This window comes from Podospora pseudoanserina, chromosome 5 (assembly GCF_035222485.1).
Source record: "Podospora pseudoanserina strain CBS 124.78 chromosome 5, whole genome shotgun sequence".
Classification (NCBI taxonomy): Eukaryota; Fungi; Ascomycota; class Sordariomycetes; order Sordariales; family Podosporaceae; genus Podospora; species Podospora pseudoanserina.
Genome location: NC_085924.1, coordinates 3,963,638 through 3,980,758, shown reverse-complemented (window position 1 = coordinate 3,980,758; position 17,121 = coordinate 3,963,638). Strand labels below are relative to the sequence as shown.

Below are 17,121 nucleotides of genomic sequence, written 5' to 3'. Positions count from 1 at the left end.
GGGGAGCTAACAAAGCTGCTGATTTTGACATGATATGGCCCCTCACGAGGGGTAAGCACTATTTCTTGACAATAAATCGTATTGCCAGCATCTGCGATGGTTGGTGTTATGGATGAGGAGTGGGAGGAGAATATGCATGAGGATGACGATGTGGTGGATGGTGATTTGGAGGGGCGTTTAGCATTGGCGAAGGAGCACCTTCAAAGAGAGGAGAATACGAACTTCATTATTCCGGACGACGAGGCCTTCATTGCGAGTCTGCAGGTACACATTGGCCAGCTCGAGGAGAGGTTTGAGGAGATGATAAATGCACACGAGAGGTTTCAGAAGAGCATTGTGGTTTTAGAGGGTATTTTGCACGCCGCTGATTAAGGGACGCGTTTAGGCGAGTCTGTCACACAGACACGATGATTTCCTGGCAATGTGTTTGACCATGGATTTTTCAGATCAGAGTTCTTGAACCCTGCGGAGTTTATCACACGACGCCGTGTGAAATGGGCGCGATACGGGATATGGGTTTAGAGATTTCACAGGTGCCATACCAGGTGATTTTGACCAAAGATACCCCCGCTTGGTCACCATTTAATGCCGCAGGGCCTACATAGCACTTCTACCGTACTGATCTTTCATCTCTATAATTCATTTAACTCAAAGCCCATACTCTCTCAAAATCTTCTCCGCGGCCGTATATCCCGTAACATCTACCCTAATGTTAGCCATAGGCCTCATACTTCAACTCCAAGACAATTCACTTACAAGCAACAGCCTGTGTATGCCCACTGACCAACACAGGCACAGCACTCATATCCACCACCCTCACCCCCTCCACCCCCTTCACCTTAAAGTCAGCATCCACCACCTCCCCCATTTTACACGTCCCCGTCATGTGCCAACTACTAGAGATGTTTTCCTTCCAATACTCCAGCAGTTCCTCATCACCGGCGTCCTTCCCCTTCGGGCCAGCAATAATCCCATCCACATCCACCCCCTGCTTGAAATTTTCACTCTCAGTAAACTTGACTATCTCCCTCAATGCCTCCACGGCAGCCTTCCGGTCAAACTCATGAGCCAAGAACCTGGGGTCAAACAACAATGGCACCGCCGGGTCAGATGATTGGAGTCTGACAGTCCCCAAAGTCTGGGCGTTGTAGAGGAAGACCAAGAAGCAGGTGTAATCGATAAGAGTGTTGGTTCCTTGGTTTGCAGGAAAGCCTGGGAGAAACCAATGCATGGGGAAGTGCGTGATGACTTCGTAATGCGGAATGGTCTCTTTGTTCAAGTATTTCTTCTCCTGTTCTGGCAGGGACAGGAACTCCTTTGAGCTGGTTATAGAGTCAAGCTTGAAGAAGCCAATGCCGAGTTCACAGGCGTATTTGCCCCAGGGGTTGACGGGTGTAGCACCAGGGTTGGTCTTCCACTGCTCAAGAGCCACATCCATTTGTGTCTGATCAGACCAAAAGGCTGAACGGGAGGAGAGAGGCGTGATGGAGTTGGGTGAGCGTTTGTATACAAGCGGGACGAAGCAGTGGTCGCGGAGATTCTGGCCGACCGAGGGGATGTCAGCAATGATCGGGATATTGAACTGGGAGAGCTGATCTGCCGGGCCGACGCCGGAGTGCATTAAAACCCGAGGCGAGTCCAGGGCGCCAGCGGAGAGAAGGACTTCGTTCTTGGCGTGAAAGACCCGAGAGTTGGACTCGACGCCGGCGGCTTTCTTGTTGGAGTCGAAAATGACCCTCTGCACGGGGGAGTTGGTCAAGACGGTGAAACTCGGCGGGAGGTTGGCAAGAAGGTCTTTGCTTGTTGATCTGAGGCCGCGATAGGCTGAGCTGATGAGAACCGACATGCCCAGAGGGTTGCCAGAATTGTGGTCTGAGTTCAGGGGGAAGCCGCCTTGCTCGAATTGCTCAAGAAGCGGGAGGAGGTCCTCTTCGAACTCAGCGGCATACCCTACGTGGACCGGACCATTGCTGCCATTTTGTGTGAGCGAGGCATACTTCTTATCTGTCCCCGGAGGAACTTCCGGGTGCACTGTCACAATCCTCTTGAACCGGTCGTTGATCTTGTCCCATGCAAAGTCATCATCTCCGGTCATCTCGGCCCAAGTGTCGTAGTCGTCTTTGGCACCCACGGTAAAGACACCAAAGTTGATGGCGGTTGACCCGCCAAGGCCTTTGCCACGAGAGTAGTCAATCTCACGGTTATTGCAAAATTCTTGAGGGGTGGTTTTATATCCCCAGTTCATCCCCTCTTTCGTGAACGTCAACCAGCGCTGACCATCGACACGAAGGTTCTTGTCTTCATTGTCACCACCTGCTTCAAGGATGAGAACTTTGGGCGGCTTCGGGCATTGAGACAGGCCATACGCCAGAGCGCTGCCAGCTGGACCACCTGTAGCATTGTTAGTACCATAATCAGCATGCAAACAAGGGTCACTGATCACTACCCACCACCAACAATGATAAAGTCATAGATCTCGTCCGTTGCCATCTTGGAGGGATGTTAAGATCAGCAAAAGAGATTCAAGGGTGGAACAGGCAGCAGACCACCCTTTTTATCCGCATCAGGCTGCAAGATACCAACCCTTTTGAGTGTAACATTCCCCCTCCATCTCCACCTCTCGAGGTCGCTCATTGATCGTAGGCGCGGGGTCGGCATCTCACCAACCCGATATGTGAAGCCAAGAAGCAAGTGCTCACCCATAATGAGCCCAAGCACAGCACCTTCCAAATCATTCGCGGGAACTTTGCCTCCCTGAAAAGAAGTATGCGTGGAACATCCGAAGAAGATTCTATTGTTCGGGTCGCTGAGTCAGAGCAGGGTTTACCAATAGCAGCTGCATGCTCTGCCAGCATAACCCAGCATTTGGTCTTGATGTAACTGTGAGGAAGGTCTGAGCGTGAACTTGCAGATATTAGGATTCTGAATGAGGATTGACAGGGGAATGCCATGAGAAACCCGCACTCGGCCGCAATGGGAACGGGATTACCGGGCCTCGGTCAGCCTTATCAAAGAATAGGTATGAAGCCAACAAAATCCAAATTCAGTACTATCATGATCAATTAGCATAGCTAGCATGAAAGCCATCCCAATCACCTGATGATTAGTGAACACAACCCCAAGACCCCATCCCCATCATCACCCCCTCTCACAGCGTAAATTCCAACCGATTACCTGCATAATCCCTCGCAAAGAACCTCGTCGGGTACTCGACCCCTTTCGCACCTGTTAACCACCCGTTAGTACCATTCCCCCTACAATATCCCGCCTCATGAGTTCTCACCAGAATCCTCCTTCCCCGGCTCATCACACCCCAACGGCCTTCCCCGTTCCCACTCCTCCCCACCCCTAAAATGCCCCCAAACCCTCCTCTGCAACTCCCCCAGCTCCTCCAAACTCCCAACCTTGAAACACGGATGCCTCGACGCCCCTTTCGCCTCCTCAGTGAAATCAACCTCTGGCCTCCCAAAAGCAATATGAACCTGCTGCCCCGACGTCCCGATATCAAACCACGCCAGCCTGTCCTTCTGCAACTGCGGCACCGGCCGGGGCGTCAGACCCAACGTCTTCCCGTAGAACGCGTTGGCTTCGGGGAGGGTGTTGGGTGGGACGATGAGGTTGACCTGTCATGGAATATTAGCTACAGCCAAGTCAAGGAGGGGACGGGACGGGACAGACATGGTGGAGGCCGGTTATGAGGGGCATTTTATCACAGTAGGTAAGGTAGTTCCAGTGGTCTGGGAGATGAGCTGAGGGCGCGATGGCAACGATGTAGTGACAAAAACAGCACCGTTCAAAACTCGGTCGTTCAAAGAAATAGCTAGCTATACAAAAGGTGGGGTCCTCCAAACAGCACCATGTGGAATGCGGGGTTATTCAAGTTCAATACTTATGCACGTTACATAAAAACAGGCTGACGCAATTCAGGCATCACACTTCGTGATAATGGTAGTTGCCAATTTCTGGTGTAGTCCATTTCTTTCTGCATTAACAAACAGACAGGCCATTCTGTCCCGATTCCCTCTATCAGCCCCTACTGTTCCTTTTCTTGCCATTACCAATCCACTGATCCTAAACAGTTTCCAATCGACCAATTACTCCGCCGTCAAAAAAGGCTCCTTCCCCACAGCCTTCAACTCCCCGCCCTTACCACCGTACTCAGCCGGCAACTTCTCCCCCAGCCCCTTGATCCTGCTCTCGGCAAACTCCTTGGCCAGGTTCGCGCCATTGGACATGGGATGGAACTTCTTGATGGTCTTGGGAGCGACAAACAGCTTCATGAAACCGTAGACAAAGCCCATGATAGCTGGAACATTGACAAAGAACTTCTCCTTGAGCAGCTCGGGGTAGTTCTGCGCAAAGACCTTGATGGTCTCGGCGCTGGCAGACTTGACGTGAGGAGGGGAGCGGAGGAAGGAGATGGACTTGTAGTCATGGACCTGGAAGAGCTTGTAGGGGTCGTAGTCGGCGGTGATGGGCTTGATAGCGCCGCAGATGTTGAGCTCTTGGAGGGCGAGTTCCATGAGGGCGACGCGCCAATTGATGAACCTGTTGCGAGTTAGCTGACTACTGCAGTGAGACTTGTCAGGGGAACCTACTCCTCCAGATTGCCAAAGGTCTCATCAATGCTCTTCACACCACCGTAAATGTTCCAGGTGAAGATCTCTCTCTCCTCGGGTTCATCAACCTCCTTGCCGTCCACAACATAGGTGGTGACAAACCCCAGCCCTTCAAACTTGGACTTGGAGTACATCCTGCGCACCAGGTCCAACGGGTCAGACTTCTTGCGCCAGTCCAAAGTCTTGATCAGCTGGTCTCTGGCCTTGGCGAGGTCGCCATCGTTGGCGTTGAGATACTTTTGGAAAACGATCTGGCTGGGAATGTGGTTGGCCGGGTCGGCAAGGGGCACACCCCAGATCTCAGGGTGACCATGGTTCTTGGCGGCTTCCCAGAGCTGGGCGAGTGGAGAAGCTTCCTTTTCTGTCTCAGGTTTGGCATCACCGGTTGTCTCTGTAGCGGCAGGCGCAGCAGTGGTGGTTGTGGCGGTAGCGGTGGGCTCTGTGGCTGAGGTGATGGCGGTGGTGACAGGCGCCTCCGGCTTCGCAGCGGGTTCAGTAGCTGGGGCCGTGGCGGTGACGGGCTCCGGTGCGACTACCGGCGCGTCGGCGGGAGCCACAACGTCGGTGGTTTTGTTTGTGTCGCTCATTTTCACGTGTGCTTGGCCAAAATCAGCGATGAAACAATGATTCGGCAACTTTTTCTTCTGAGAAGAGAAAGAAAGGTGCAACAAAGCATCACCGGTGAATCTGCCGTGGTGAGACGGTCAGTGCTCCCAGATGATGTGGTCGCGAAGTGGGGCATTGTGCGACCATCTGATAACAGCCACACAGCTTATCAATCGCCCCACAGGCCCCTGCGATCTGATGATCCACTGCCAGCCACAAGGCAACTTCGGAATCCCTTCACTTTTCATGAGCAGTCATTTTCAGGCTGTGGCTCTTACCCCAGTCCATGGTTTTGGTTATTCGTATCGAATATAACGAGAGTAGAAATCAAACATTGTCAAATTTCCCTTTCAACACCCCACTCTCAACCCTCGTTCTGGTTTTTTTTTTCCCCCAACAAACAGCCGCCGATTCCCGTCCAAATCCCCAAAACTCAAAGGAAAATAACTTCGATATGCCCCCCATTCGTCCACCCCTGGCAACCGCCGGTGGGATTCCCGTGTTCATCAACCCCTTCCACCGCGTTGGGTCCGCCACAGTTCACCAACTGATAACTCCCCGTCGCTCCGCACGATCCCACACTCCTGCTGGTGCACACATACGCGCAAGTGCGCATATCAGTGATGCATACAGGCTGTAGAGTGGTGTCGACAGGCTGGTGGCCAAACACTCTAACGGTCACCGAGTTTCCCGCCATATTCACCAACCTCGACACATCAACCGTGGCGTAATCGCCCGTGCTGAACTCCCCGAACGTGTTCCTGATCTGCCCATACTCGCTCAGCGGAGTAGAGTAGTTATGAATCATTGACCAACCCCCCGGCACCCCATTCGCAGCAGAGATCTCGACTGCGCTTCCGGTCTCGGGGAGTGAGTATGTGATCTCGGGACGGCGGATATTCATGAAACTGGAAGTGTTGTCCTTGTTGAAAGCGTACCACATGACGAGAATGATCGGCACCCCAGCACCGTTGATGAAGGTGAAGGTGTTCGGCCCGTCCCGCCCAATCCATATCTTGCCGTTGTTGTAGATGGCGTTCCGGCCTTGGTCGAACATGCCGATTGACGCCATGTACTCGCAGTCTCGAGCTGAAAGACCGTAACCGAGGGAGAAGCACGACATATTGCTGTTACTCTCTCGGGCAGACTGGGAGTTCGGCCCCGAGGCTATCATGGCATTTGTGACTGTGGTCCTGGCACGCGAGACACTTTCTTAGGAACAGTTTGGGGTGGGAAAAAACAATTTGCGGAGAGATTTTGGGGTTACGACGTACCGGTACAAGGGGACATTCAGCACCTCGTCTGTATTGCCACTATGGTGCGTAGTATAGGTCTGGATTTTGAGGCTTGGAGATGGTATTGCATGGCAGACGGTGCTGCTGTTGCTGAGAAGCAACAGCATCATGGTGCGTACACGTGTGAAGGCCATCATCAATAGCGACGAAGTTGGACGATTCCCACCCGTTGTAGGCAATTCAAGGTAGTTATGCCTGGGCCGAGAAATGATGCGTCGTCGCCCTATTGCCTTGAGTTGACGACGGCCCCATTCCATCTTTGTTCCATGCATCGAGCAGTGTGACTGCTGAGCTGGCGTGCGACTGTCACCGTTACCTCCTGGCACCGGCGTCGCAAGCGGCGGCAAGTCCCATAAACACCTCATATCCTGAACTTCAAATCGTGTTTGCCAGTCACGCCGGGAAGGAAGGTGGTGAGTCATATATAGTTGATCTCGGGTGCAAAGCTGGGATTGGCAGTGGGCGAGACAACTTGACTGCCATACAAAACAGAGTCGTAGGACAAGGTGATGTTTGCCGTCAAAAGCCTGCTTGGCCATCCATTGACCACGATCGAGCCCTAAAGACCCAAGTCGTCACGGAAGGAGGCTTAGATGGTGGATGGTGATCAAAAATTGGATCGCAGAGGGCAAAATGTCAGTTTGGTGTTGGAAGAGAAAAATGCAAAAGAGTTCCGTGCCCGACCACCTGCTGGGGGTTGAACTCGGAGCATCCCCATCGTCCAGGGTTTTCAGGCTCACGGTGTTGCCTAGTCTCTCTCAGTTTGGATCGAAGTGGTGCCGTAGCCATACCCATACCACTGGACCAAACAGCCCCAGCTTGCTCCCTGTTGTTTCGGCTGGTGCTAAGTCTTCCAACCCAGGCACTTATATCCCCATGTCTTGCTCCTGCAGAATTCTCATGCCTTTACACTTTGTGCTCGGCATCCAACATCCCTCCAGTTGAAACGAGACCGCAACCCACATCCACCACCAAACACAGCGCAGCAACACCATCACCAAACCCTCACTTTCATCGCCAGTACCACAACCCTCGTCCCTCCTCAAACCCGACCACTTGGATCAAACCCTCGGCCCGCCCTTCCTTCCCGGCCCCCAAACTCAACCAACTCCATCCGACAACCCAAGCTCAAATGCCCAGACCATTTTGCGCCAGCCTTGTCTTGGTCCCGACGCCATCTTTTACCAGATTGTTTGTCTCCCACCACCACCACCACCACCATGCAAACCCCGCCCGACTGCAGCACCCCATCACAACTTGGCACCAGTGGTTGACTGAGGCAGAAATGTTTCACTTGTTATTTTTATTCAGAGCTGCAGATGCCTGTTGTCAAATACGATTGCCAAAAACCTTGGCTTTCTGCCAGCTCTTTCTTCGCGCCTCTCATTTTGCCAACTAGGATGATGAGCGAGAGTGGCGCTCTGGGTGGACACTGTCTGGAGTCTAAGTGCTTATTTGGGATTATCGGGATCTGGTGTGGTTCTTTTTTCTTCTTTGCTGGGGCAGGGGCTAATTCAGCCTCATCCGCTAGGGGATTGGATATTGCCGTAGCGGTCTGGACCCTCGCCGGCTCATGAAAGCGCTATTTTCCCCAAGAGTGTGGTTCTTGAAAAGTGCCCTTTGAGTTTCAAGACGATGAAACAAATAAATGGAACGAAACATGGTCGGCACTGAGGCAATGCAACTCATGGAGGCAACAGGAAAGGTGGGATTGACGTCATGTAGCTAGTTGATGAAGCTCAACACGAACATGGCACATTGTGGCTATGAAGTATCCGGCTGCATAATGGGTGTGCGGTGGGCTTGCAGCTATCGATGTTGGTGTTGAGATTGACTGGCAGGGCTCCATGTCCAGAGCGGGTAAGGGTGCATACTGTAGCTTTCTCACTGTGTCAGCTGCAGGCTCTACAGCCTGGTTGACGATAGTGGATGAGGTCTGGGATTGATATTCTGCTGTGTTCGCCCCTCTTTTCTTTCGTGGACAATGTGCGACTTTGGTGCTCTGTCAGTCTCCCCTTTCATCTTTGTTTTGATCTTTGAATGTTGCTATCTCAGACATGGCAAACATCCCTCCTTCCCTCGGCGCGAGTTGCCCCAGTGGTGGCACGTTTTATGTTTGTCTTGGAAAGAAGACTGAGTTCATCGGCTGCTGCACCATCAACCCGTGCACCACTGGGTATCAGAGAGAACCGGGAACGTGTCCCCCAGAAAACCTCCGGCCAGCATCCTTCTCCAAGGACAGCTACCTTGATCTTCCAGCCCAGGAATGCGACAGTTCGGATTCGAACGCATTGTGGTGGACCTGTGCTGGCAACACACCACCCTTCTTGGGTTGTTGCAAGATAAACCCATGTCATAGAGGATCGTGCCCGACGGACCGGCTTGTTGCTGCCCGCCTCAGTCCTGACCCGGATAATCGCCAAATCTTCGTTGGAGCTTCACCCACGACCACTAGCATTGAGCCGACCTCGACAACTCAAAGCACACCAACCGCCACACCAACTCCAACCACGGGCGCTGATCCGCGACCAGAGCTCTCAACCACCACGCCAAGCTCAAACAGTGGCCTTCCCCCGGCAGCAATCGGGGGCATAGCGGCAGGAGCTGCTGTCCTTTTCCTCGCCCTCATTGCCTTCCTTCTCTGGAGATGGCGACGCAATGTACGACAGAGTCAAGAAAACCACATGAGACCATTCGTGACAGAGGCAGGTGGCTATCAGCCAACTCCAACCTTCAAACCTGTCGGCTATGAGCCAACCGTGACCTCGACCTTCAGCAGCCCCGAGAGCAGTAAGCCAACGTCCCTTCCCAACTTCTCCCGTTTTTCAAGCTGACGAGCATTCAGCTCCTTATCTGCAAAATTCCTTCCCTGGATTCGGTCACCCGCCGAAGCAAGCAGGGCTTGGAGGATCACCTTCGCCATATGATCCACACCACTCATTCCAAGCATACCAACCGCACGGCCACAGCCGAACGGTCTCGGAGTTCTCGCAGACGCCTACCTACTATCACCAGTCCCCGCCGATGGGATCGAGCCCGAATATGGCGGAGCTGTCAGCGACTGACTCGACGGCTTTCAGGATGGGGCATAATGTGCCGACTGAACTTGCGACGACTGGGCCGATGCGTGGTCCTGTGGGAGGGCAAAGATGATAATGTTGGCTTGTGGTATTTATTTTTGGTCGCGTGCGTTTTGGAGAATACCACGGACGACGTGTACATGGCTTTTTGGATATTTGATGTCGTCATAATTGATAATTTTGATCACTTGGATGACCTGCCTGCGCCATCGCCTACTGTCCCTTGCTCCTGCTTCCGCAAGCCTTTTCTAGAAGGGCTGGAATTTTTCGACAGATCGGATGACCGAGCATAATACTAAGCTACTTGGGATTGTTCCGCTCTGTCGGGTCGCCATGATGCTGATTGTTGGCAGCGTGTGCCTGGCATTCAGGTGGGTCTCACATCTTGGTATTATCCTCTCAGGGGTAGACAATCGTAACACAAGGTTGATGGATGAGACACACCAAGGATTGTCAACAACAAACAATTGTACATGGCTTCATTGCTATGATATTTGATGATGGGGTCTTCTTTAGGAGGATATTTTCCTGCTTTTTTCCCTTTTTTTTTCTTGCGATCTTTGAACCGTCACAAACCGCTTGGATGCTTCACGAGATACGAGCTTCAGCTTCCACGACACTCATTTTACGTTCAAGATCGAGATACCCCTCGCCTAACACTCAGTATCATGAAGCTTCCCTTCTCACTCACCGCCAGCGCGGCGCTCTGTGTAGCTGCTGGATCAGCTCTGTCCATCGACCGCCGCGAGCCATACGAGATCTACAGGTTCCCTGGGAGAATCCCCGGGCTTGGAGGGAATGAAGCGCAGCAGGATGTCGGGTCGACGTGGTCATCGGGGGTCAACATCCCTCTCGAAGTCTGGCGAAGGGGAAAGACTGATCTTCAGTGGGCGGGTGAGATTACTGTCGGGACTCCCCCGCAGAGATTGTAAGCTTCTTTTTGTTCTGGTATGATATATCAGCTAACACTTCTGCCCAACACACAGCAAAGTCATCTTTGACACCGGTTCCCCTTACCTCCTCCTCCCGCGGGACAATTGCACGACATGCTCCCCAGAGCAGAACTTGTTCAACCCTTTTTTGTCTTCGACGTTTTCTTCCAGTCCGGGGATTCCGCTGCAGCTGTTTTTTGGGACGGCGGGCGGGGGGACGAGGCCGACGAATACTTCCCAGGGAGCGAACTGCACGGCTGTTACGGATACGGTCGCCATCTCCTCCCCTCCTATCACTGGCTATGACCAGCAGTTTCTGCTTTGCGATTATTACTCCTCTGGCTTGGCGACCCAACCAGCAGATGGCATCTTTGGTCTCGGACCTTTACCGACAGACTTTTGGCCAGACCAGGCGAGTAACACGACGGCGGAGTTTGAGACGGCGTATTGGAACTGGATCAACAACACTGGTGGTGATCTTGGGCCTGAGTTTGGGTTTTATCTGTTGGGGCAAAAACCGCAGTTGACGGTTGGGGGGACGGATGCAAGGTTGTATTACCCTTCTACCGTCCAGACCATCGGCCTTGATGTTCAGCTTTCGATTATGAGGGCGAGTTGGGTTGCGGGGTTGAGAGCGGTTAGAGTCAACAGCCAGTACCTCCTGAGCAACACCAGTTCTGCAATCCGTGACGACGTCACGCTGCTGGACACGGGGTCGGCGATTATTCTCACGCCTGATTTCACCACCGCGGCGCAAATCTACAATTTTCTCTCGCCTGAGATTGGGCCGCTGGATAATCTTGGGAGTTGGGGAGGGCCGTGTGAGGTGTTGGATGAGATCGCGAAGACGGAAGATATTACTTTTACGGTTGGGACTGGGGAGAGGTCGGTGGAGGTGGGGTTGGTGAAGGGGGCTTTTAACCTGGGGGTGTTCGATGACTCTAGGCCCGGGATCTGTCAAGCGGTGTTTGTCAGCCCGACGCAGACGGCGAGGGAGCCGATTAGGGGGAGGCTGGCGTGGGTTTTGGGGACGCCGGTGTTGAAGGGGTATTATACTGTTTGGAATGGGAGGGAGATGGAGGTTGGGTTTGGGGAGTTGAAGACGGGGAGAGGTGGGGAGTGGGTTAAGGGAAGGGGAGGAGGGGGAAGGGGTGGGGGAAGGGATTTGGGAAGGGAAAGGGGAGGGGGGTCTGGGGGCTTTAGCTTGCTTGGCTCGCGATGGAGGAGGGATTGAAATTTTTATTAGATGAGCTTCTAAAGTATGATCAGTGCTTGGAGACTTTTCTGCCGTTAAATGTGTGTTCGTTTGTGATTATTAAAGTCTTGGCTGAAAATGAAACCGAAACTGCTTCACAACATCCTTAGGAACGAGCTGGGTACAGCTTTGACGACCAAAAAAACCCTTCCTCAACCCGGTGATCTTGGGGAGGTGCTGGGAAGTCTAGCAGCTCGTCGTTCTCTCGGAGCTCTCTCTTTTCGAGACAGTACTGGTGATTGTCATCCTTCAGCTTGAATATCTCTCGCTGTTTTAGAGAGCGCAAGTTTGTGTTAGCAGCATTGTGATTCATTCCTGCGTGACTAAATGAAGGCGTACATACCTCTCCCATATAGCAGCCCCTCAACACAATCCGCAATCTCATAGATGTGGGAACCAGCTTTGTGCCATCTCTCATCCACAGGTGTGTAGGTGGGTAGAAAATCTTCGAAACAGCAGTAAGCAAGTGCTACTTATTCTGACAAGGCAGGAACGGCACGGGTGGTAGATGTGAAAAGACCTACCAACATGTCGAAGTCTGCCCTACTACCGCAGAAGTCGACAAGCTGTCTCTCGAAATAATAAAGGCAATGCTGCCTTTTGCTGTAGGGTATCTTCCAAAGCCAGAGGTCGACCACCTCTGATCGCTCGTCGGAGCCGCACAGCTTTGACTGCAAGTTGCCCATGATCGCGTGTGCTCTTGGGAATGTGTAGGTGTGTAGTTGGTCGATGACTGGGAAAATGTGCCCCGTGGGCGATCGCCGGGTTTGGTGAATTCTGCGTCGATGAAATTGGGATGTGCTGTTCTTTCCATCTCTGCGTGTCCAGGATGGAAAGCTTCGGTCGGTTACCTGTATAATGAATCCGGTATCCCACAACCTGCCATGTTGCACGGGTCATTCGCTATCAAGCATCTACCATCATACGTAGACTAGGTTTGCTGCCAGCTTGATGGCTGTACTTAAATCCTCAGGCATCCTTCTGTCTACGTATTTAGTCTGGGACTTTTCTGATCTATAAAGTAAATCATTTGGATGATCTGAGCCTATTCAGTATCTAATTTTCAGACTTTTCTCTCTTGAATCCCAGCGCTTTTTGTCCATCATGTTAGTAGGGGTTAGAATTAACTAAAGCTATTTTTGTTCATCATCTGACCAATGGATAGCATTAACCCAGGCTTTTTCTGTTTCTGGGTTTGAATAATTGAGGCCACGGATGTGCCTTCTTGAGGGCTCCAAAAAAAACGCCACCCTCGCTTGGGGCTCTGCAAGTCTCCCCCCTCCCTAAGCTTATTTTTGATGTTGAGTGCCCGGGGTTCCCTTGGTGTTTTTTCTTCTGTCATTAACATTATGACTCTTCGTGTTCTGTCACCAAGAGCAATGCGATGGTGTCTCTGACTAAAGCCAAGCACCGCCATACTCCCTTCGCTGGTTGCTACATTATGACGCACCGCCGCGATAACTCAACTGTACCCTAGCTGTGGCCATCATATCATGCTACGCAGCACAACAACTTTTCCAGTAGTTATTGAAACTCTTTGCCTGTTTCCAGCTGAGCGAGAGTTTAACCAGAAGAACTACGGTATTATCACTATATATTCCACCATTCCAAGGTAACAAAATGCGGAGAGGAACAATAAGCCATATTTATACTTGCGCCGTAATTACCATCAAATAACACCATCTGAGTAGGTATACATATTACATTGACTAAGATCCAAATACCTACCTGGTTCGTCGCTACATCCCAATGATACCGGGCCGATCATCTCTTAGAAAGCACTTCACATCCTCAAGCTGTGGAGAAAGATCTCATTGGCCACTCCAGGCTTGCGACAAGGTGTCATTCTTGCATCCCACCATTCTCAATCTACATAACACATTGTTGCTATTCAATCTCAATGTCTCTCAATCTTTATCTCATATCCCTGTTCATCTGTCTCACTACAGCCTTCACACCCGTCCCCGAGCTGACATTGTCTGTATCTCTCCTCTCTATAGACCACCTCTATACAAACCCCTCTAACCCAAAGTTGAAAATGACCTCTACCATACCTACATGACACTTGCATCCCCTTCCTTAACCAGCCAGCTGTGTCTTAGAACCTGGAGTGACTCTTTCCTCAAAGCATGGTGCAATGGTGCGTCGCCGTCTTCATTCTTGAGGTTTGGGTCGGCCCCTTTCTCGAGAAGGAGTCACACAGTATCAGGAACTGACCAGTGGCACCCTATATGAAGCGGGGTCCAGAGGTCACTTTTCCTGGCATTGATGTCAGCTCCATGTTCGACCTGGCTTTGGGCCATTGTCTTTCCTGGATTGTTAACCTGGGCCCCATGCTCCAGAAGTAGCTTGGCAGCCCCTGCATTTAGAAGGAGCCTGCAGATGCCTGGAGACATACCTTTGCGGACAGATAGAAGCAACGGCGTTTTACCATCGTCATCAGTCTTCTCCAGATCCGGGTTGGCTTTCAGCAGCTGCTGCAGGGCTTCCACATTTATATGAGCGACGGCATCGTGGATGGGCGTCGTTCCTTTGACCCCTGCGTGGTTTGTGTCAAGTCCTGGGAGGCGGTCGCGCAAGAGCTTGATTATCTCGCCGTTCGAGTCACGCGCGGCGATGTGCAGAAAGGAGTCAACGCCCCCGGAGCTATTCTCGATACGTGGGAGTCGATCAAGGATGCACCTGACGATGTTGACAGCCGAGCACTGAACAGAAGTGACAAAATCGCGTTGTGGTAGTGCGTCAGTATATCTAGTGTCGCCAGTGTCCTGAATAAGAAGCTCGAACATGTCTGTATGGCCTCTCATGATTGCATACTCAGTGGGACACCGCCCACCTTTATCCTGAACTAAAGTATTAGCTCCCTGGCAAGCCAAAAGATGCGCAGCTCCCAGTTTGTCATTCTTGGCCGCCAGATGCAAAGGAGTTTTGGGTACAGCAGATTTTGGCGTTAACATTGGCTCCAAACTTGATCAACAGGCTGGCGAAGTGCGTGTTGCCTTGAGACGCTGCCACAGGAAGAGGTGTGAGTCTTGAAATATCGGGCGCATCGACTATGATGTGGTTGAAGTAACTGGCTTCATGTTCGTCTTCACACCGACTGCTAGAAGAACTCGAGCTCGAGTCTAGTGGTTGATTGTGATAGTCTAAAAGAACCTGGACAACTTCTCGCCTGTCATTTCGACGGCGAGGTAGAGGGGTGATTTCCCGATCCCCATTTGCAAGGTTGATATCTGCTTTGTTGTCTAACAAAGGTCGGACCACCGGGAGGAATCCACCGGCCGCTGCTAAGCCTAGAGGTGTATCCCCACCATTTTCGGACGCCTTTTTCGGATTGAGGCCGTGGTTAAGCAAGTCTCACACAGTCAGCGACTGGTCTACGCTAGCAGCCGCTGAGAGCAGAGACTGTGTAAGATCTATTGCTGTAGGATGGAGAATTTCGAGTATATCAAGCTGTCCTAGTTTTGCAGACAGATCCTCCGGGGTGGTGTATCCGTCTAGATTGTCTGGCAAGGGGTATCAATGAGTACATGGCGAGGTGTGCCCCTTGATTCTCGCTCCATGTAGAAGCCTGAAAACTTCCTTCTGCCCGTTTCGTATTGCGTAATGCAGCGCAATGTGTTGTCTGTTGTCTCTAGCCAACAATAGCCTCAATGATGTCGAAGCGGGTGGCATAATACAGAATAACCCGTGTAGCTTCGTAACAACCTTCTTGAGCTGCCAAGTGCGGAGGGGGAAGACCGCTCGTGTCAGAACTGGTAAGGACCTCTACCAGTTGAGAACGCCTGTTGACGCCAAATTTGTGGCAGACGCTATGCATGTACTCGTCCAATAGTGTAAGAGAGTTGATAACGGCATGATGGAGTGGGGGTCTTCCGTCCCCGTGTGGGATGCCGATGAGTTTGTCGTCAGGCCCGAAGCATTTTCTGAAGAGGTTCAAACTCGGCAAGTGACCCACGAAAGGGTCTTGGATCTTGACATCCTCGATCCAAGGAAAACGCATGCCTGGTATCCTTGGAGCACTACTGGCCCCGCGGGCGCCTTCTGCTTGATTGTGCACTTGGTCTTGTTGCCCACATTTAGATGACACGTTGAGAACGCGGTACTTGAACATGAGCTTGAGAAACGAATCAGGAAGATCAGAGACATGGCTGGCGAGTCCAGAGAGTACTCTGTCAACTCTTTCTTGCAGATCTCCGGAAGGCGCTGTCTTTATTAGACGTAGTAGTCACTTTTCGCACCAGTCTTGAGCTGTCCACATGTGCGGCGCGTCGACGAAGACGAGCGAGGGCCTAACGCGGACATACCTGCTTCACAACCAGGCCCCCAAGCCCCCATCCCGCATACAGTAACTCTCCTCTGTAACTGCCATGTTTGGTTCCACTGCTTTGGAGGATCTCTCTGTTGGTTGTCTCGAGAAGCAACTCAGCCTCTTTTCTCATCAAATCCAACAGTGGGTATTGGTCGTTGTCGGAGAGGACGCTCTCATCCACGTCGTGATCGAGAATGCTGTATTCAACCAATGCTGCCTCTGGAATCAAGCCACGGATGGTTTCTACTAGCGGCGAGAGGGCGCTCTGGGATGGCTGATCTTAAAAACCAACCAGAAGTATCCTGTGAGAGCGATTAGCACGCACATAGATATCAAGTGATATGGGCATGGTAGGTAGTTCACAAACGTAAAGGTCTTTTCTTGATTGTCTCGAATGCGAGACATGATGTATGAGCTGTGGTAATCGATGATAAAATCACAGATGGTCGAATCTCTGCTGGGCGGCTGGGGTCATGAAGGTGTGGAAAGGGAAAAAGGCGAAGTATATAACGGCTGTCACTGGCAAACAGCGGTGTCCCACGAGGCTTTCGGAAGAAATATGGATGGCCATGGTGAGCAGAATGTCTGTAATCTGAATGCTGAAAAAGGCAGCGCGATGCGGGCGGGGTCAATAGGCGGCGACAGGAGTAGTAACTCGTTTGTAGCGGCATTCCGGAAAGCTAAACGTGGACAGCTCGCTTCAGATGGCTTCAGAGAGGGAACAGCTGAGCAGGAAAGGGTGAATTTGGAAGAACAATGCAACTATATAGCACAGCAACTACAATGAAATGGTACAACATAGCTGATTATTGCTGCACCTTAATATTGGTGATGCACCAGAACTGTGATCTGGCCTTCATCCTGCACCGTGACTCCTCCCTTGGTGGATTGTACTCAACTCAGCAGACGACCTCAACGTGCAACGAGATGGGTTGCCGAGAATAAACTCACCGTTTGGCCAGAGCGTCACAACCTTTGCCTCTCGTTTGCTCTTTCCGGGCTGTTTCGTCTCAGAAACGATG

The 17,121-nt window shown here is 51.8% G+C and overlaps 7 protein-coding genes across 7 annotated transcripts; 2 read left to right on the top strand and 5 right to left on the bottom strand.

Moving 5' to 3' along the window:
• Nucleotides 1-451: 451 nt before the first annotated feature.
• On the bottom strand, nt 452-3,216 carry QC764_509820 (uncharacterized protein). The gene is made up of 4 exons (XM_062948234.1): nt 2,584-3,216; nt 2,451-2,490; nt 757-2,391; nt 452-701 (listed from the first exon to the last, which is right to left on the bottom strand). The coding sequence occupies exons 1-4, from the start codon at nt 2,701-2,703 to the stop codon at nt 649-651; spliced, it is 1,848 nt and encodes a 615-aa protein (XP_062799651.1). The 5' UTR covers nt 2,704-3,216; the 3' UTR covers nt 452-648.
• A 53-nt stretch (nt 3,217-3,269) lies between these two features.
• QC764_509810 (uncharacterized protein) lies at nt 3,270-3,705 on the bottom strand (the record flags this gene model as incomplete). Its single annotated transcript, XM_062948233.1, has 2 exons — nt 3,270-3,623; nt 3,679-3,705. 2 exons carry the CDS (start codon nt 3,703-3,705, stop codon nt 3,270-3,272), a joined length of 381 nt encoding a protein of 126 aa, XP_062799650.1.
• A 389-nt stretch (nt 3,706-4,094) lies between these two features.
• SFH5 (Non-classical phosphatidylinositol transfer protein (PITP)) lies at nt 4,095-5,206 on the bottom strand (the record flags this gene model as incomplete). Its single annotated transcript, XM_062948232.1, has 2 exons — nt 4,095-4,548; nt 4,599-5,206. 2 exons carry the CDS (start codon nt 5,204-5,206, stop codon nt 4,095-4,097), a joined length of 1,062 nt encoding a protein of 353 aa, XP_062799649.1.
• A 452-nt stretch (nt 5,207-5,658) lies between these two features.
• QC764_509790 (uncharacterized protein) lies at nt 5,659-9,823 on the bottom strand (the record flags this gene model as incomplete). The annotated part of the gene is given in 3 exon segments (XM_062948231.1): nt 5,659-6,418; nt 6,500-7,311; nt 7,318-9,823. Coding segments are annotated over 2 exon segments (1,320 nt in total). The 5' UTR covers nt 7,060-7,311; nt 7,318-9,823.
• Nucleotides 8,193-9,695, top strand: QC764_509780 (uncharacterized protein). Its single transcript, XM_062948230.1, has 2 exons — nt 8,193-9,310; nt 9,366-9,695. Exons 1-2 carry the CDS (start codon nt 8,578-8,580, stop codon nt 9,671-9,673), a joined length of 1,041 nt encoding a protein of 346 aa, XP_062799648.1. The 5' UTR covers nt 8,193-8,577; the 3' UTR covers nt 9,674-9,695.
• Nucleotides 9,824-10,097: 274 nt separating the features above from the next.
• Nucleotides 10,098-11,766, top strand: QC764_509770 (uncharacterized protein; the record flags this gene model as incomplete). Its single annotated transcript, XM_062948229.1, has 2 exons — nt 10,098-10,528; nt 10,587-11,766. 2 exons carry the CDS (start codon nt 10,098-10,100, stop codon nt 11,764-11,766), a joined length of 1,611 nt encoding a protein of 536 aa, XP_062799646.1.
• A 2,216-nt stretch (nt 11,767-13,982) lies between these two features.
• Nucleotides 13,983-14,744, bottom strand: QC764_509765 (uncharacterized protein; the record flags this gene model as incomplete). Its single annotated transcript, XM_062948228.1, has 1 exon — nt 13,983-14,744. The coding sequence occupies one exon, from the start codon at nt 14,742-14,744 to the stop codon at nt 13,983-13,985; it is 762 nt and encodes a 253-aa protein (XP_062799645.1).
• Nucleotides 14,745-17,121: the final 2,377 nt, after the last annotated feature.

What these genes read in the sequence shown, in the direction of transcription:
- QC764_509820 (XM_062948234.1), bottom strand. Translation starts at nt 2,703, where the DNA reads ATGGGTGAGCACTTGCTTCTTGGCTTCACATATCGGGTTGGTGAGATG. An exon ending in GGAATGTTACACTCAAAAGG is followed by an intron (nt 2,491 to 2,583) that starts GTTGGTATCTTG and finishes CATCCCTCCAAG; the next exon opens with ATGGCAACGGACGAGATCTA. An exon ending in GCATACACAGGCTGTTGCTT is followed by an intron (nt 702 to 756) that starts GTAAGTGAATTG and finishes ACATTAGGGTAG; the next exon opens with ATGTTACGGGATATACGGCC.
- QC764_509780 (XM_062948230.1), top strand. Translation starts at nt 8,578, where the DNA reads ATGGCAAACATCCCTCCTTCCCTCGGCGCGAGTTGCCCCAGTGGTGGC. An exon ending in CTTCAGCAGCCCCGAGAGCA is followed by an intron (nt 9,311 to 9,365) that starts GTAAGCCAACGT and finishes ACGAGCATTCAG; the next exon opens with CTCCTTATCTGCAAAATTCC.